This window comes from Ostrinia furnacalis, unplaced genomic scaffold, assembly GCF_004193835.3.
Source record: "Ostrinia furnacalis isolate ACB-3 unplaced genomic scaffold, ASM419383v2 OfSCF2810, whole genome shotgun sequence".
NCBI classification, from domain to species: domain Eukaryota; kingdom Metazoa; phylum Arthropoda; class Insecta; order Lepidoptera; family Crambidae; genus Ostrinia; species Ostrinia furnacalis.
Genome location: NW_021133049.1, coordinates 605354 through 623948, shown reverse-complemented (window position 1 = coordinate 623948; position 18595 = coordinate 605354). Strand labels below are relative to the sequence as shown.

The following is an 18595-nucleotide window of genomic DNA, read 5'->3' as shown; positions in this document are numbered from 1 at the left end:
TCTCAAAATTCAAAAATGATAGAAACCTCTATCATTTAGAATGCTACTTTTTTAAGATCGCAATTTTTGTGTTTTTTTCTTCTTGAAAAAGTGAGATTTTTTTCCTGGCTGAAAAGGAAGGCTTCTAGACAAATAACAAAGGTTTTTTTTCTTAAAGGAGCAAAGAAGTTTGGTTCAAAGTAATGCTACGGCTATTTATAGGTCACGATCTATTACCTTCTCGGCACGGAGGTTGGCGTCCTTGGCCTGCTGCTCGCACATGGCGGCGCGGTCAAGCGCGTTGTCCTTCTCCAGCTTCATCGCCTGCATCTTCTTCTTGATCGCGTCCATTTTGGCGGTTTGTGTTTGTTACTCCCTTGTGTAAAAAGCTGCAAGAAAATTGGCAGATGTTAGGATAGATCTCACTAGGCTCGTCGTGTTATACAATATATTATCGTGGTTTTAAACATATCTCCTTGTGCATTGGTATTAAAGCAAAACAACAGCTTGTCTACACTCTACAGGTTGAAGTAAATTTAAGATTTTCCGACTGAAAAAAAAGATCTAGCTAGGTGGCACGGATAAACTAATTGCATGTGTCCATCAATGGACTGATGTGGCTCAGCGATGATTATGATAATCTTCAAATAGCTTTGAACAGAGCTACGTGACTGATCTGTTTACAATACAAAACAATTGTTGAGTTAGCCTCACCGAATCCGGGCTGAGTGCAGCATTAGACTATTTATGGAACTAAAGGTGCATTGATCTGACCGAGAGATTAAGCAAGCCATTACAACCGACCATTCGTAGGTTCATAACGCAATTGTCTATAAAACGGCCTATCTCACTTGTGAATCGGAGTAATCCTCCCAAAATTAGCAAACAAAAGAACAAAGAGTGTAATCTTTGACATTAATCATCGCAACACGCGTTTGACAGCATTGTTAGAGTTTGCGCTCGGTCGTAACTAACCATTTCTTGCAAAGAAACAAAGTAATTCACCTGAGTACAGTCAGCGCCACAAGGATTATGCAATATAATAGAATTAAATTATTGAAAGCATTTATCATTAAGCAGTCCGAGACTGTTATTAACTCTTTGTTTACCTACAATAAATACTCATTTTAAGTAATAAGTAATAACGTCAAGAACAATAGCATTATTTGCCAATGTTAGATAATTAATTAGATTGTTTACTTTAGTAAAATCAACTACCAGCTGCAGCAGTGTTTCACAGTCGGTTCAGACTAACGAACGATTATCGTTTTTCTAATCGCCAGTCTCAGGGTTAAGGACCCGCATTGCCGGTCATTTTCCACATCAACAGGCGGCCTGACATGGTTCACGCTAATTGCAATCAATTTGGTAATCGAGTTTTAGTCGGCTAAGTCACGCCAGAAGATAAATTATATTATTTGATGACTAAACTGTTGGATTGGAGCAAGACGGTAGCATACAGGAAAAGGTCAAAATATTTGTTTTAAACATGATCCGTATTGAAAACTGTCTTCTGTCGCTGTTTTATTTGGCATTTTCCGGGAAAATCCTTTCTACTTTAAGGAACTAGTTGGACGGCCAGTGCGATTGTTGTACACTACTGGAACCAAAAGTTATCTGACAAATTACCAAAACGATAACAAACTGCCAGATAAAGCTACATTCGTATTTGCTGGTAAAGCTTTGTCAGTTATAACGTTATTAGCATTTATTTATGTGAAACCAATACTCATACGGTCCAGCAACCGCGAACCGGAACAAATGGTTTAATCTCAACACAGCAGTCTGTGCCACTCGCCTTGTAATGGAGTGCGCTCATTCGTAGAGTATCAATACAGAAGCATTATGGAAATATATTCTAATTACTAGCTTTCCGCCCGCGGCTTCGCCCGCGTGGAATTTTGTCTGTCACAGAAAAACTTTATCGCGCGCGTCCCTGTTTCAAAAACCGGGATAAAAACTATCCTATGTTCTTTCCCGGGACTCAAACTATCTCTATGCCAAATTTCATCAAAATCGGTTGCGAGGTTTAAGCGGGAAAGCGTAACAGACAGACAGACAGACAGACAGACAGACAGACAGAGTTACTTTCGCATTTATAATATTAGTTGGGATTATGTTACTGCTGGTAAACACACAAGCTATGAAAATTTTTTGTTACGAAAACTAGACAAATTAGGGTGGATTCGACCAAACAAGAGTAAATATTAATCTATACTTATAATAAATCTGTAGAGAGGTCAATTCTGTACATGAAATATATTTTCAAAATAACTATCAGGGGGTGATTAGTGATCGATACTGATGCCAAAAATGCAATCAGTAAAATTTTTGTCTGTCTGTCTGTCTGTCTGTATGTTCCTTATAGAAACAAAAACTACTCGACGGATTTTAACGAAACTTGGTACAATTATTCTTCATACTCCTGGGCAGGTTATAGGATACTTAGGAATTCCCAGGGGAACGGGAATCAGCGGGAAAATCCATTTGTATGAAAAATCTAAACCGCTTAAGTTAGACGCTTGAAATTTGGCATGCAGGTAACTCAGTAAACTTAAAGCTTAGTTACAACAGGATATTGCAAAATTCCCACGGAAACGGGAGTTACCGGGAAAAAACATTTGTATGAAAAATCTAAACCACTTAAGTTAGACGCTTGAATTTTGGCATGCAGGTACCTTAGTAAACTTAAAGCTTAGTTACAACAGGATATTGCAAAATTCCCACGGGAACGGGAGTTAGCGGGAAAAAACATTTGTATGAAAAAATCTGAACCGCGTAAGATAGATGAAGGGGGGGTAAAACGAGATCCACGCGTACGAAGTCGCGGGCGGCCGCTAGTCTCAGAATAAATCGTCAGTTTTGACATATTTCCCATACTGACACTGACAATGTGCCAGTTATACCGGGAGTTATTCTCGGATAAAAGTTAAAAACGACGATTCAATTAACACTCAAGTCACAAACAGTTTTATAATTCTTTGTAAAAAGAAACATTAATTTCGATGTTTTCATTTTTGTTCAAATTGTTTTATTACACTTCTTTCAACTTCATGATTTTTATTTAGGTAATAAAATTCATGAAGTTATAAAAAGTGTACAGGAAATTAGGAAAGTGATTTTCGTTATTTATAAGTGTGCGTATTTTATTATGACATTAATCATTATCTATTTAGCTATAAATCATAAGTGTTTAGACGTCCGGCCTAAGAATCGTTGAAATCATCAAAATTTGTTTTGTCTCATTTTGAGGAGTTTTATTCTTCCATTTCTATTTCGCGATTTTATACCCGGATATAAGTAAAGGTAAAGGTATATTATGTAGGTACTACATAGCAACAAAGTATGACACATTCCTTGGATGCCGAGCATACGTGATTCAAAAGAAAAGCATTCCGGTGCATGAGTCACAGTTCGCGATAATTCAGAGGGACGCGGTCGATGACGTCGGATCCCTCTCAACATCCTTACAGGCTATACGAAGCTCGATCTTAAACGAAAGCTTATTTATCCCTCACTTTGACTTTATAAAACTAGGATTTCTTCATATTGCTTTATGACGGATTGGAATAATGTGTCTGAACCTTTGAACTCCTGCTTTTTTCTGGTTATTTTCGTGTTTTCAGCACTTTCAAGCGCCTTTTTTCACTTTCACTACATAGCATGGATATGACTGTACATACCTGTCGCTATTGGCTTCTATAAATTAATTAATTAATTAATAGCTATAGATCCTAGCCTAGTTGTTAATGGAGTTGCAACGGTGATAAGGCAAGATAAGTACATAATCAAAAATACTTTTAATACTTTATTGGTCAATACAATTAACTAATTGGGAATAGTCTTGTTCTATATTAGCTTTTTTTACATGAAATTACGTACTACGATATTCTTAGAAGACATTTAGCCTTTATACTTCAACGATTTATTAACCGACCGTTCAAACATAATTTCTTCGGTTATTTTAACACAATTTGTTATTCTGATTTATTGTCGTAACCAATTAATTGAGGCAGAAACAATAAAACAAAATTGTTTAATTACTTCCGATTGCATTGTTTATGATAATAATATAGTTAATGAAATGAAATATTTAATTGTTGCTAATTAAGTTGTAGTTACATAATATTAAACGCATACTTTTAAATCCACAACAATTTTAATATTTCAGAATCACATTTTTGGAGCAAACATAAACAATCAAGTTCCTAGGAAATTATTAATTTATCAAACAACACTTTGATAGATTTACCTACATACACACATTACTTATAAAATCTAAAATCGTTACAAAAGCCGCAATCGTAGTCACAGAATAAATACAAGCGTACAGTTTTGATACATTGTTTACACTACTGCGTTTATTTTCTTCTCTTTGCAATGTAACGCATAAAATTAATAAAAGCTACACCACACGTTATGCTGCTTTTACACTATGCTGAAATTAGCCTAGTGAAGTCAAAAAAACAGAGGAGTGGGGATGAAATTCATTCATAATTCATCCCCACTCCACTGTTTTTTTGACTTGACTAATTTCCGCGCAGTGTAAACGCAGCATTACAATAAAATGTGAATGACTCGTCCCAGACGTGACGTCAGAATGCACACAGCAGAACTGGGCAAATATGAATGCATTTCTCGAATACCGCGTCTTCAGTAAAGTCATTATTTTCTTATTATGCCTGTGATATGCAGATATTATAATGATACCGTGTTCATTGTAACGTTATGCCACGAATGATCTGAACACGCTTTATTTATATGAGGTATTTTAATGTACATACATGTAATCGCTGTCTACTTACAAAGTACGTTATGCGGAAATATAGCGCAAGAGTAATTTTCTATGTTTTCAATATATTTAATAACACAAAAATCTTTTTAATCTCTTTAGTGAAACTAAATGACAAGTAAAGTTATTGCGTTATTGGTATCATTCAAAAATAAACTTTTTACTGTAGAAATTACTTATTTTTATTAACTTTTTTTACTCGGGAGTAAAAAAGTTCAACGCGTTCTGCTACGAGACTACGAAAGTTACGAAACAAATAAAATAAACACTAATTTACTTGTTTACCTAATTTGTTGTTATTTACTTTAAGTTAACTCTTATCAAAAAAGTTAAATGTTTGTTGGGGTTAAATGTTAAATGAAAACATTGTTTCACTTTTTACTGATATAAACTACACTGTTGCCTTTATATTCAGAAACGTAGTTTTATTACAAAAAATTAAATCTACGCAAATTCGTTCTACGCTTTAAGTACCTACTTAAAAGTATTTTTTTTTATTTGATTTGTCATATTTTACTGGTCGTCACAGAAGCTCTGCTTGCGTTTAGAATAGGTAATTAATGAGATTAGCCATTATAATTAGTTTATGGACTGGTGGCTCATCAAATGTATTGGCTTCACTACTTATAAATTGTGCATTGTGTACTACTAATTAGGGCTGCGTCGTTCTATTGTTACTCGGCGAATGTCTGGCCACCCGCCAGCGATTGGCGAACGGGTGTCAATGTGAAATGTACGATGTAAACATCTTTCGTAGACGTTAAAGTGTTAACTGTCAATCTGTAGATGAAGGGTTATTAAAGATCAACTTATGAAGGTTATAAAAAGAGCGTACATTTTACGCTTTTTTTTTTTAAAGTCCTAACTGGTCTAACTACGTGCTACGAATTTTCGTAGCAATCTAGGGTCTAGGAATTAATTAATGTGTTACTAGTGTAGCTGTAATATCTATTTTCAAATCTAATTAATTTAATGAAGTTACGAAGGTTAATATGTATTGTCTCGTTAGATTAACAATATACAAGTATCAAAAGATGTAAGTAATTATGAAATTGTTTTAAACCAAATAGTTAAACAGCTGAGTGTAGTAATGACATTTAAGTAAAGCAACAAGTATTGTAGGTAATGGAGAATTCGTCATAACCTTGGCTTAATTTGGCAACCGGCTTGTAATGGCTGCAAGGTGTCAATTTTCCGGTATTTCCAGTAAAAAGCGAAAGATACATTTATTTTGTCATGCTTTGTTGAAATGGCTTTTTAATTGCTATAATTGGTGTGTTGTTGCTTACAAGAACAATACCAATTAAATTATGTTTTTTAAATGAAATATCAATCTCTTGCCAGTATCAAAACAGTTATTTTTATCTCATCGTATTGTCATAAAATTTTTTTTAAACAAAAAAGTTTGCATAGCTCTAGTTTTACGAAAAAAAAATTAGAACAAGGCATAATTGAGGTGGCCAGTAACTGTCTAATAATAAACGTTGCTGAAAAGCTGAAAGTTGTGAGACCGCGCATGCGCCGCCCCCGCCCGCTCTAACGCCATTGGCTGGCGCTGGCAGCCTGCCAAAAGCGCGGGAATTGTTCGGCGTACATGGATTCTATTGGCGGCCCGAAAATGTAACCGAGCACCGCGATATTCAAAAATAGAAATGGGAACGATTAGAAATCAATTGCTATTATTGTCGATCGAAACTTGATGATGTAAAACAATTTGATTGATGAAAGAAGTTAGTTACTTTAATCTTAAAGTAATTTAAAAAGAAATTCGTTGATAAAGTAATTAAACTTTTTGAATAATTGTGTCGAGTGTGATGTACCTATGCGATTGTGATTGCGATCAATTTTCTGTGACACTTTGAGAAAAACTCCGTAAACTAAACCTTAATCTTCCAGTTAATCCGCAACCACTGCACAAGCCTACTTACCGCGACGCTTAATTAATAGCCGTATTCGTATGCTAATACCAATGCACCTTGGAGTTAAAGAACACTTCTCACTGATACACTGGGACACTCGGAGCGGTCGTACTTACATGTCGAGTCGACGCGTGCTGTGGTGCGACTGGCGCGCTGCGCGGGAGATCGCGCGGTGTCGCCTTACGGCCGGCTAAGGAGATCGCTCGTCGCACCCCGCGCCGCCAACCATGGGGAAGAAGGCTCCTTGAGGGACCTGAGACGGCTACCATCAACATAACAGGAGATCTCATGAATGCTTCAATGACATCGGAAAATCCTTGTACTTTCATAAAAGCATCAGCAAATAAAAACTATTGGAAAAGATGAAAAATCAATCCGAAGATTTTCTGTTTCCTAATTCCCCTTTCGACTCTCTACAGTTCAGATCGTGATCGTATTTCTGATGCAAAGGAAAGTTCTTAAACTATTTTGAAAATTATAAATAACTTGAAAAAAACGAACTTCCTAAGGCGGGAATTGAACCTAGAAACTGGTTTCCTGGAACTGAAATCCGGTAGCAAATGTGGGACAGTAAAATAATTCATCTAGGAGTTTTGTTATTAGGGACTACTTATCTACTAAGTTACTGATCCCTGACTTCATACAACTTCCATGACTGTCTCCTGAGCTTTAAAAGTTCATATTATAGAAGCTTCTAAGTAACATAAAACACGAGATTGTGCCTAAGCTTTCAACTACAAAGCTCTTATGTTCTTCCATCTATGTTCAACCTATAAATAGACTAAAATAACAGTAGTTAGGTAAAGTTAAGATTAGATTTGAATGAGAATAAAAAACGTGGTCAAGTGCAGTGCACGCCGCAGCTGGCTTGCGTACGCGCATGTTGCCAGTAATCTATGATCTATGTACAATAGTACATAATACAATAAGTCAGTGAAGATTAATGGATACTATAGTATGTTACGAGTATAATTCGATAGCCCATGTTGTTTTTTATTTACTAAGATTACTATGCGTTATACTTGTTTTTCACTAGTGTTACTTTCATTTGTGTTATTTTAATTTTTATTTCAATTTCAAAATCACGTTTAATTAAACTAATGTACCTACTAGTCATTCAATATTTATTCCCACGATTATTTTACAAAAATAACTCCTCTAGAACATAAAATTATGAAGAAGTGTAAAAGGTTTTTTTACTTATAAATTATTCGTGATAAATAGATATTTTGGCGAATAGCTTAGATAATCCTCAAGACAACAGCTGTTTAGGCATTAGGTATCCACACGTAACAAACAGTCACTTTTTAATTTATTTGCATACATTACGATAATATGATCTGTCAAATCTAACGAAAGATTAATAAACATTTAAATCAGATTGGCGAATTTTAATAAGATCCAACGTAAGGCGATTCGTAACGCTTTCTCCCAAATGCATGACGCACGAGGATGTTGCACTCATTATCTGTTTCCTTTATTTGCATGGAAAGAATTTGTATGGAAAAGAATTCGCGTTCCAATTCCAATACCGATAGGTATATAATGCAGAGAAGATAAGAAATGTTAAGAAAGTGAAACAATTCAGATTATGGACATGGACTAGCAAACTTTTCAATCATGTCAAAACGCAAACTCGGTTCTATGAATATCTAAATATGCCTTCTGAAAACTGAATCATCAAAATAATTCGGTCAATAATAAGAAATAATCAAACGTTAATTTAAGTTTAGGTTGAATTACAATCGTGACCTAATTACACAGTTTCCAACAATTTTAACTGCGCAAATGCTATTTTCCTTAGAACAAAAGTTAAACGTAATAAATAACTGTAACTGTAGTTTACGTAAAAACGGGAAAAATGAGTTGATTTCGAAAGAAAATTCTTCGGCGATGAGTCGATGAGTCAAAGTTGAGTCGCGTTTTATTTTACAGTTGACCCAGTTTTAACTTTTAAGGAGTAGTATCGTGCCTCACCTTCGTACAATAATCACTCGCGCAATAATCACTCAAACGGGTGACTAATTACCCAAGCAATACGAGTCAGAATTGACTGAGCTGTACTACAGTAAATAACGCCTTAGATGGACAGGACAACAGAAATAAGGACATTAAATATCTCTTATCACATAGTTTTGATCTTATGATGAATGTACCTGTACATACGAGTAGGTATTAAAGATCTGCTGGGAAATATCACTAGCATGAAGGGTTACCAATTACCACAGTCATAAAAGTTGTTTTATTTACGGTAAATAGGCTTTTAAAAGCGCTTTTACTAAAGCAATTTTCGAATTTGACTACTTCTTGGTTTGTGGAAATACCCAGACTTTGATAAGTTTTTCCAAATATCTAGGACTAGCTTTCCGCCCGCGACTTCGCCCGCGTGGAATTTTGTCTGTCACAGAAAAACTTTATCGCGCGCGTCCCTGTTTCAAAAACCGGGATAAAAACTATCCTATGTTCTTTCCCGGGACTCAAACTATCTCTATGCCAAATTTCATCAAAATCGGTTGCGAGGTTTAAGCGGGAAAGCGTAACAGACAGACAGACAGACAGACAGACAGAGTTACTTTCGCATTTATAATATTAGTTGGGATAGTTGGGATGGTTGGAGATTAAACTTATCAAAAACTGTTTGTCTAGTTTTCCTGAAAAATTGATAAGTTTTTCCAAGTATCTAAAATGGCATGGATTGATCGGATAGTACAGTTTGGTTGAAAAAAATTTACTAAAAAACTGTTTTATCACTATCTTATACACTTATAATAAGTGCGATTTTTCAATAGAGGTTATTAGTGTAATATGCTGAAGACTGTACTTAATCAAGGCATCTTCATGCTGATAAAAACATAAGAAATAGTCACGTCGAGTTGTTTGCTTGCCCAGCTGCGACGTGACCCGCGCTGTGCCAGCCATCTGTAGTTATCCGAATGTGATATCGATCGAATTATCGACTGATGACGAAATAGAATTGTAGTCACTGACAGTAAGTAAAATACACTCTGGTACTGGCCCCAGTAGCAGTTGGCAGGCCAACATTGTTTCTTTCAGTTCGCAGACTATGTAACTTACACAGTTTACAGGGAATGTATACATACATTTTATACAAGCTCTACTTTTTGCACCAATACCTTTATTCCCAAAGAATTAATTGTTTTCAGGACGCCCAATAATGTTCTCATTGAAAATAAGTACGCTGTTTTATATAAACATTGATAGCTAATTAGAATATTTAGTCTTCTCACTTTCTTCCAAAAGTCTATCTCTAACCTGCTAATTAGTATAATATAAATGATACCTTTCTTAATTAAATTGTTTGAAATTATTAAACTTTAAGCTCAACAGACATACATTACATAGTTGGATGTAATTGGAGTAGAATTCCCATGAAGAACTACGAACACACTAATGGGGATGGTAATAAAATTAAAATTTCGATTTCATAATTTAAGCCCATGATGTGTGAATCGGTAAGAGATTCAAAAAATGTTTCAATGCATTATACCGTGGCCCGGCGCGCGCTCCCACGATGCAATCACACTCGCATAACAGCGGTTCGCACGAATAAACTTATATCACCTAATTACACATGCATTTAGTGCAAACGAATCGTACGAACAACGATAAAATCTGCATCTGATCAATTACATTAGTAAAAATGCAAAGATGTATATTAATTACATATTCAGTCAGATTTTTGTAACCATGTTAAGTGCTACTCCAAAAATAACTTCAGTGTTCACTAATTCAAGTAGCCACCGTTCTCTTTGTATTTTCCAATGAACTGTACCGACAACAAGCAAACCACGATATGCAAAATTATAGCTGAAAGTTTTGAAGTAAAAGCTCAAACCCGTATTAGGTATAGATTTAATTATGCGAGGTATACTGAAGGAAGGGACTGGGGTATTCAACCCGGGGAAGCCGGGGCGGGCCGCTGTATCTTAATAAAGCTTTTTATTTACATTGTAAGAAGACGCATACCTTCGCAAAACCAGTATTACATTGAACAGTAAGTTGCGGTGAATCTTATTCAATCCGCACAAAGCTAAGCACTATGCTATTTTGTTATAAGTGCGACTTTGCAATAAAACGAATAGTCGCTGAGTTGGTGACTGTACGCGAAATAATGTAAAGTCATTGATATCTCATTGAACATCAAAGCTCATACATCAAGGGATGCCGTCGCAGGGAATGCAACAAGAAGGGTGGAAGTCCAGCGCGCCATAGAGCACGGGTTATTTCGGTGCGCCGGCGCACGGCCGCGGTACAAATAACTCGTTTCGTCACAACAATCTTGCCCGGTATTTTTATATTACGTTACATTGATGGAATCCGTTCGTATATCGGATCTTCAGTCTCTGATACTTTTATTACTTACGTAAATTCTTGGCGTCTTCAATGAAAATGGTACTGTTGGTCCGTCTACTTAATTATTAAGACTGTTTCATCTATACCAATAATTACTCAAATATTATTATACATACAATACAATTTATTATAAAACATAATTAAACTCATTATTTCTGAATAAAATATCTTCTTATTTCATATGGCTAAGTATCTGACTGTATTGTATAAGTTCCGTGCGCTTCCGTGTAAAATTACGGGAAAATTGCAGGTATTTTCCTGAATTTGCTTTTACGTTTCTCGCTTTTCTTTTATAGCTGTTCAATCCACATTTTTCCCTTCAAGATCATGGGAACTGCTATTAGATAACATTATTTACCGTTTCATTCTTCTTGTTCCTATTTTTATCCACCTAAAACTAAAACATATTGTCATCATACTTCCAGCTGTAAGATTCTAAATATGTTATGTGCCCCAGTTGGGAGGAAAGAAATGTTTACACTGCACTGGCGAACGGAAAACTAACAAGTCGTGGGCCAAGTCATTATACCTAGTTTTATAACCAGTAATAACATCTTCTCGGATCCAAATTACGCAGTTTAATCTATTTATAGATTCTTAGATTAAAATAGTCTTCATTAATTGGAGTAAAGCTTAGCTGCACATTCTTCTAAATAATTAATCTACCTACAATCAGTCAGCTATAACGATAATAGCAATGCAAATGGGTGAATATCAACAAACTCGTTTTTTGCCTAATTCCGGTGGCGAATTTTAATTTCCACTTTCCAAAACTTATTTGTGGCAGAAATAATAGTAAATAACTTGTATTATTCAATGACATGGTAGAGATCAAAATATTATTAATACTTCTCGAGATATGTCAATTTGAAATTATCAAGAGACTTAAGAACCAATCCACCGAAATTTATTTATACAGCGGACTTCGGAATGTTACGGATGATTGTCTCAAATTACTTATTTATTTGTAATCAATTAAGTATTATTATCCAGTAAAGATGTTTATAATTAAAAACAATATTCAGGCCTGTGTTGTGACCCTAAAAAAGCATCAAATCTTCCCACGTGAGTCGTAATAGCCCAATGCTCCAGAGCCAATAAGACCAATTCCGGCAATAGATTCGCCACCGGAGCCACCGAAATTGCGCCACCGGAATTGAAAAACTGTTACAAAATTCAAATTATAAAGAAAACTATTCTTTGGAGAAGTAAGAGAGTGTCGAAATTGAGCCACTGTAATTGCTTTTTTTCGTGGGACAGTTTTGAAAGGCTATTTAAAACACTTAAAATATGAAATATCACATTTCTTTCATATCATTTGGAAGTCTTATTTAATGTATTTTATGGCTATACTATTTTTAAATTACTAGAATCCCCGAGAAAGAAGGAATAACACAATTTATGAGTAGAAATAGAGTTAGGACGCGCCACCGCTATTAGATTTTGGGTCTTTGAAAATTTTTTTAGTACATAAAATAACTACCTATTGTCCTGAAGACTTTGCTATCGTGTAAAACGCTGTATAAACTATATACAGAAAAAAAATCATCGCTCTAGTTACATTTCTCCCATCGATTCTCAGCTCCGCCGCGTAAAAAAACGTGTTTGGGATATTCACCCAAATGAACCAGGCTTCTGTTTTTTTTTTTTACTTTTATAAGTACCTACGTCGGCATAATGTTGTTAACCCAATTCTTCAAATTCGTGTTTTTCCACTTTATCCTTAGCTTTTATAATCGAATCTTTTTTATTTTTTAAATTATAAATCTTTTTAATAAGCCTTTCTAAGCCTTTTACCGCATGAATAGGTGTTTATTGCTCTCGTTCATAAAAATATAAGAAAAGTGGGACAGAACATCCAAACGTTTAGCGTTAGCAAGTTAATTAAATTTTGTCGAAATGCTTTGAAAAATAGGAGTCGCCTCGCTTGACTGGAGCGGGTAACACACTATTGTATGTTCTTGGAATTCGAATAAAGCGTTCTTAATCCAACTTAGTGCACAGAAGTGTGAATTAAGCCCGATTATCACTAAGAGCTTACAGCTTGAAAAGGATTTACGTACTAAATTCCTGTGATAGATAAAAAAATACAATCCTTATAAAACAGGGCTTTTTTTAATTTGCCCGGAAGAGAGCTAGATAATTAAATATTTAAATTGTGTTTGTGGCCGTTATAACAATGCAATTAGAAGTCAAAGGTTTTGTGCTATCAATTTTCTAAAGATAGTATTTAATCGCGGGATGAATGGAAATAATTCACTTTAGTTTCTTTACTCCACGAGTGCTTGTGCTTGGTATTCTGTAATGTGATTAGAAAACGCCTTTTTATCCAGTTATCTTATCGATTTCCTAAAAAGATTTTAAATCATTACGAAGATGCAAATTCTGTAAATCATTTTATTGCTTGATTCACCCGACGTGAATATGCATGAAGCAATATGCTATGCAGCTCATACCACATTACACTGCCGACCCTCGCGAAGGCTTTTTCCTCTTTCCCTTATCAAGGAAGACGTGCTTTTATTTCATTAATTAAGGAATCTCTTCACCTTCAGTTAAGCAACTTTGTGATTATGATAAGGGTTTTTTAAAGTTTTTTCGCAGGCAATTTATGTCGAAAAGTTGAACTAAGGCTGAGTTGCACCACCTAACTTTAACGGTAATTATAACGATAACCGGTGTATTTTGTATGGAGTTTGACAGATTTTTGACGTTTGTAAAAGTCAAAGGAAGATGGTGCAACCCAGCCTTAGTCTGTTAAGTTTTTGTTAGGTTTTATCTTTTCAATATTGGTCCCGTAGTAAAAATGTTTGTATTAATATTAAAACTGAACTTCCAATACAACAACTTACATTACAAGAGTGGACACTAACAAATAATTCTTCATCAGCTAAGAAACTGTTATGAAACTGGCCAGTGACTCACTCTCTCTTCCGATCAGAAATTAGTCATGTTTGACAACAAATAATTCTAAACTAAACCAAATATGGCACAGCTGTGTAGTAGCTACATTATTTGTAATCATGTCGCTTTGCTGGAAACATAGGTAAGGTAACACAATATAAAATAAATAGTGTCCGACCGAATGTTCGGTTTCGGTTTCGTTTTCGGTTGAGTTTCGGTAAAAACACGAGTTTCGGTTTAGTTTCGTTTTCGGCGGCAAACTTGCCGAAACTACGACCGAAACCGAATGTGCATTCGGGAGTTTCCGTGCTGTTATTGGTCATGTTCGGCGCGTTTAATGAGTGAATGAATCCGATCAGAGCCAATGTCGTGATTCGCTCGCTTGTTTGTTTGTTAGTTTAGTGTAGTTTTGTTTTGTTGTGGTGGCGAGTTTTTGAGTGATTTATTCTGAATTTGGTAAGTTTTATCTCGTTTTATGTTGTTATAACATAAGAGCGGGTAGTAAACTTCAAAAAAAATATTCAATACTAGCGGCCGCCCGCGACTTCGTACGCGTAGATCCCGTTTTACCCCCTTCATCTATCTTACGCGGTTTAGATTTTTTCATACAAATTTTTTTTCCCGCTAACTCCAGTTCCCGTGGGAATTTTGCAATATCCTGTTGTAACTAAGATTTAAGTTTACTAAGGTACCTGCATGCCAAATTTCAAGCGTCTAACTTAAGCAGCTTAGATTTTTCATACAAAAGGATTTTCCCGCTAATTCCCGTTCCCGTGGGAATTCCGAAGTACCTATACTATAACCTGCCCAGGAGTATGAAGAATAATTGTACCAAGTTTCGTTAAAATCCGTCTAGTAGTTTTTGTTTCTATAAGGAACATACATACAGACAGACAGACAGACAAAAATTTTACTGATTGCATTTTTGGCATCAGTATTGATCACTAATCACCCCCTCATTTTGAAAATATATTTCATGTACAGAATTGACCTCTCTACAGATTTATTACAAGTAACATATAGATGACTGATAAAAGTATAATCAAGTTTAATCTAACCTATAATTTTTTTTTTGGTTCGCAAATGCTTTACGTAAACAAACATTAGTTAGGTAGTTAGTAATGACTATAGTGCATTTCATGGTGATAATATTATGGATTCAGAGTTTCAAAGTTCATTTTAGTATTTATCACCAAGTGACAAGTACAGTAGATACTAACTTACGTACTACCAATTTTGTTTTGAGAAATTATTATTAAGGTAAAAACCCGACCATGGGACGGGTTATGTAGATGTCCTGAATATTGCGAGTAATTAAAGAAAATGTAGACTATAATTCCTTCTTTTTCTTTTTTAATACATAATTTGATACCTTTTAGAGTAAAAAGGCGCTTTATAAGTTCAATTTTAATGCAATTTAAAGAGAAAACAATAAAGACTGACTGATTATAATAACGTTTTCTTTATTTTTCCCTCAAAATTTGAGCCTTGTAAGGAAGTTTTGGTTTCGGTTTCGGTTTCGGCCGAAATAGACACCGTTGCCGAAATTCGTTTTCGGTTTCGGTTTCGGTCCTAAAACTAGTTTCGGTCGGACACTAAAAATAAATAAATAAGTACTAAGTTGCATTTGGACTAACATGGCATTACCTACTTTGGGAAAAAGCCCGAATCTAATAGCAATTCTCGAATACAAAAGATTATTTCAAGATAAGTAGGTAGGTACTCAAAGTTAATTCTTGTTATGCACTTAAATAAATATATTAAACTAGCTGACCCGGCGAACTTCGTACCGCCTTAGCGTAGAGATTTTCTTAATATTTTTTTCCGTAAGAACCATCCTTGGACTTCCACAAACATTTAAAAAAAAGAATTATCGAAATCGGTTCAGCCGTTCACACGTGATGCCGTGACAACGCGAAACGGGTTTCATTTTTATATATATAGATTGAATTAAACTTCAAAATTTACGGACGTTGAAAGGTACCTAATTACTCGTATAAGAAAAGTTTTATTATTACCTACTATCTACTTTCTTACACGAACGCTTGATTTTGTAATATTTCATTTAAAAATTACCTACTTACACTGATTTACACATTTGATATAACTAATTACTTACTTATCTAAGTAATTAGTTTGCGTAATTTTTATTATTAATTAATTTCTTTTTATAAAATCAACGCCTGATCGTGGTCATTGTCCTTAAATATCGGAACATGTGTTATTTAAAATTGGAGAAATCCATCGTAAACATGTAATGCAACAATCGTGTTCGTCCATTACCGTCGCGACCGCGTCGTCGCGGCGTCGACCTTGCGCGTTGCCACTACGCGCACTGACATATTTCCTGCCATATAAGGCACTAGCAGACCCTGATTGCGTTTTCACAACTGCAATCAAGTGCAAGTTAAGGTGAATGCACACCTGTCCGCAGCGATATGGAAGACGGCGACGAATTTCTACGGTGATCAGATGCGTCGATGTAGTGCGTAGGTGAGCACCACTCGATACTTCATCAAGTCACTATGAAATTATGAACTATAACACGTGTGGTTTTATCTATTTTATTTTACGTGACTCTATCAGCATCGAAGCCACGTAAGTAAATGCTTTCCCCAGAGTTTACTTATGTGGTTTCTAATGTGACGAAACTGAAAACATTTTTACCGCGAGATTTTCCAAATTGTGTAATCAAACCCAGGACCATTTTCATTTCCCCGCAGTAGACAACCATCATTACTCCATACCTTATAAAAATACAAACAAATAGAGTAGATAATATCAAGCTTGATTACAAGATAGCTACATAGCTTCCGCATAAATAATAAGTCTTACCTAAGCAGGTAGCAGCCCACCCGCATACAACCGCACTTTGAACTCAGTTCAATATTTTACTTTTACTCTAACGTAACTGTAAAAATGAATTAAGAATGATTATGAACGTCGTTATATTTTTCTCCATTCGCAAAATAAATAGATGTACCTACCTAGTATGTGGAATAACGAATCTTACATTTCTGATAACATGCCCATTTGTTTTGAGACAGATCCAGCCAAACATTTTTGCTTTGATGCCAAGTTTCATCAAATACTTAGACATAAGTTTTCAATAACCGCCCACACGAATTGAGTGCTAGGTTGGGTAACATTGGGTGATTAGGTACAGTGGACCACTGTTCCAGCTACCCATTTCCGGTCATGTCGTCTCATTCTATCTATATACTAATATTATAAAGAGGTAAAGTTTGTGTGTTTGTATATTTGTTAAATTGTAAGGGGTAATCTCGAGATCTACTGAACCGATTTCAAAAATTACGCCACATTATTGCTGAATGTCATAGGTTATATAAAAACCCGAAAAAATCCACGCGGGCGAAGCTGCGGGCGGAAAGCTAGTCACAAATAATTTTATGAAAGCGAAAGGAAAAACGGAAATGGGTAGCTGGAACTGTGGCCCATTGTACCTATATACGACTTCATAAAAACCCAGGAAAATATGATAAATGTGTGCCTATTTAAGGGTAAGAATCATGAATACAGATGTTGTCACTGCAACCATATGCTGAAGAACCTTGTAAACTGAGAAAAATATAAAAGATAAGCATTCACGACTTTTCTAAGCGTCCTTGTCCAAGGCCGGCCGGCTTAAGTTGACTCTGAGATGCCAAAATACTTACTGTGTGCCAAAGTTAAGTTAAAAGCTGTGGTTTAAGAACTAGAAAACATAAAAAAAATCTTATATCTGAGTAATTTCGTTTTATTAACATAATATTTAGGTAGAGCTTAATTCTTGCCATTTACAAACCTGGCTATTACAGTACAAAGTCGGCAATATGATCAAAAGCTGCAAAAGCCTCGATTGCAATAATAAGCGGTTCCGAGCATTGATTACAAAGTACGTAGGGATCGTTAAGCGATCGATCATCGTGCTTGACCGTATTTACCAAAAGGATCTAGGTGCTATCTTGTTTTTGCGCAGGCAAAGTAATGCGCAGGGCTGATAAAAATGAGCTTAACTAAATAAACTATCGAAAGTAATGAGAAAGAGATTAAGAGAAAGGAAGGGAAACCCGGTAGTGGAGCGGTGGATTTCTATGAACCCTGGGTCCTAGGTTCGGTTACAGGCTGAAAAGCTGGAGATAAGTGTGACTTTCATCGAGTGACGGCGAGTTGTCGTGTGGACTTGAAACCTGCTTACAGGAATACTTGATTCCACGGAATCCATAAAAACAATAGAACTAAAAATATCTATAATCTATTGATCGAGTTATATCATTTTTTCACGGGACATTGGCACAAATAAACCGTAGAGGTTTGATTGCATTTAATTAAAGAAAAAGAAGATTGCATCTGCCTGTGCTTGAGTCGACCTAACATTGCGAAGTAGCTTCATACAAAATTCAGATTCGTACAAATAACATCCACTTTTCAATGAACTACTCTAGCTGAAATAAATAAATGAGCAACCCTGCGCGGCGACGTTGCGTCGTATGAGTCACTCGGCGCGGCATTCGGTGCACATGTCGTAATTAACCGCTTAATCCGCTGAGGTCGCGGGTTCACACCCGCCATATGCTACCGACTACACCCTTGACATGCTCCAGCATAACCGATTCCAGATATAGCT

General features: G+C 35.6%; 1 protein-coding gene across 6 annotated transcripts in view; it reads right to left on the bottom strand.

Annotated features, from left to right (window-relative positions):
- Positions 1-6913, bottom strand: part of Tm1 (tropomyosin 1) — a 32798-nt gene extending 25885 nt beyond the window's left edge. For all 6 annotated transcript variants that reach the window (XM_028309661.1, XM_028309662.1, XM_028309660.1 and 3 more), the window contains exons 1-2: positions 6807-6913; positions 217-368 (exon numbers count right to left, since the gene is read on the bottom strand). In XM_028309661.1, the coding sequence (XP_028165462.1) occupies positions 217-330 (114 nt within the window). In that variant the 5' untranslated portion in view covers positions 331-368; positions 6807-6913. The remainder of the gene's footprint in view (positions 1-216; positions 369-6806) is intronic.
- Between the last annotated feature and the right edge of the window lie 11682 nt (positions 6914-18595).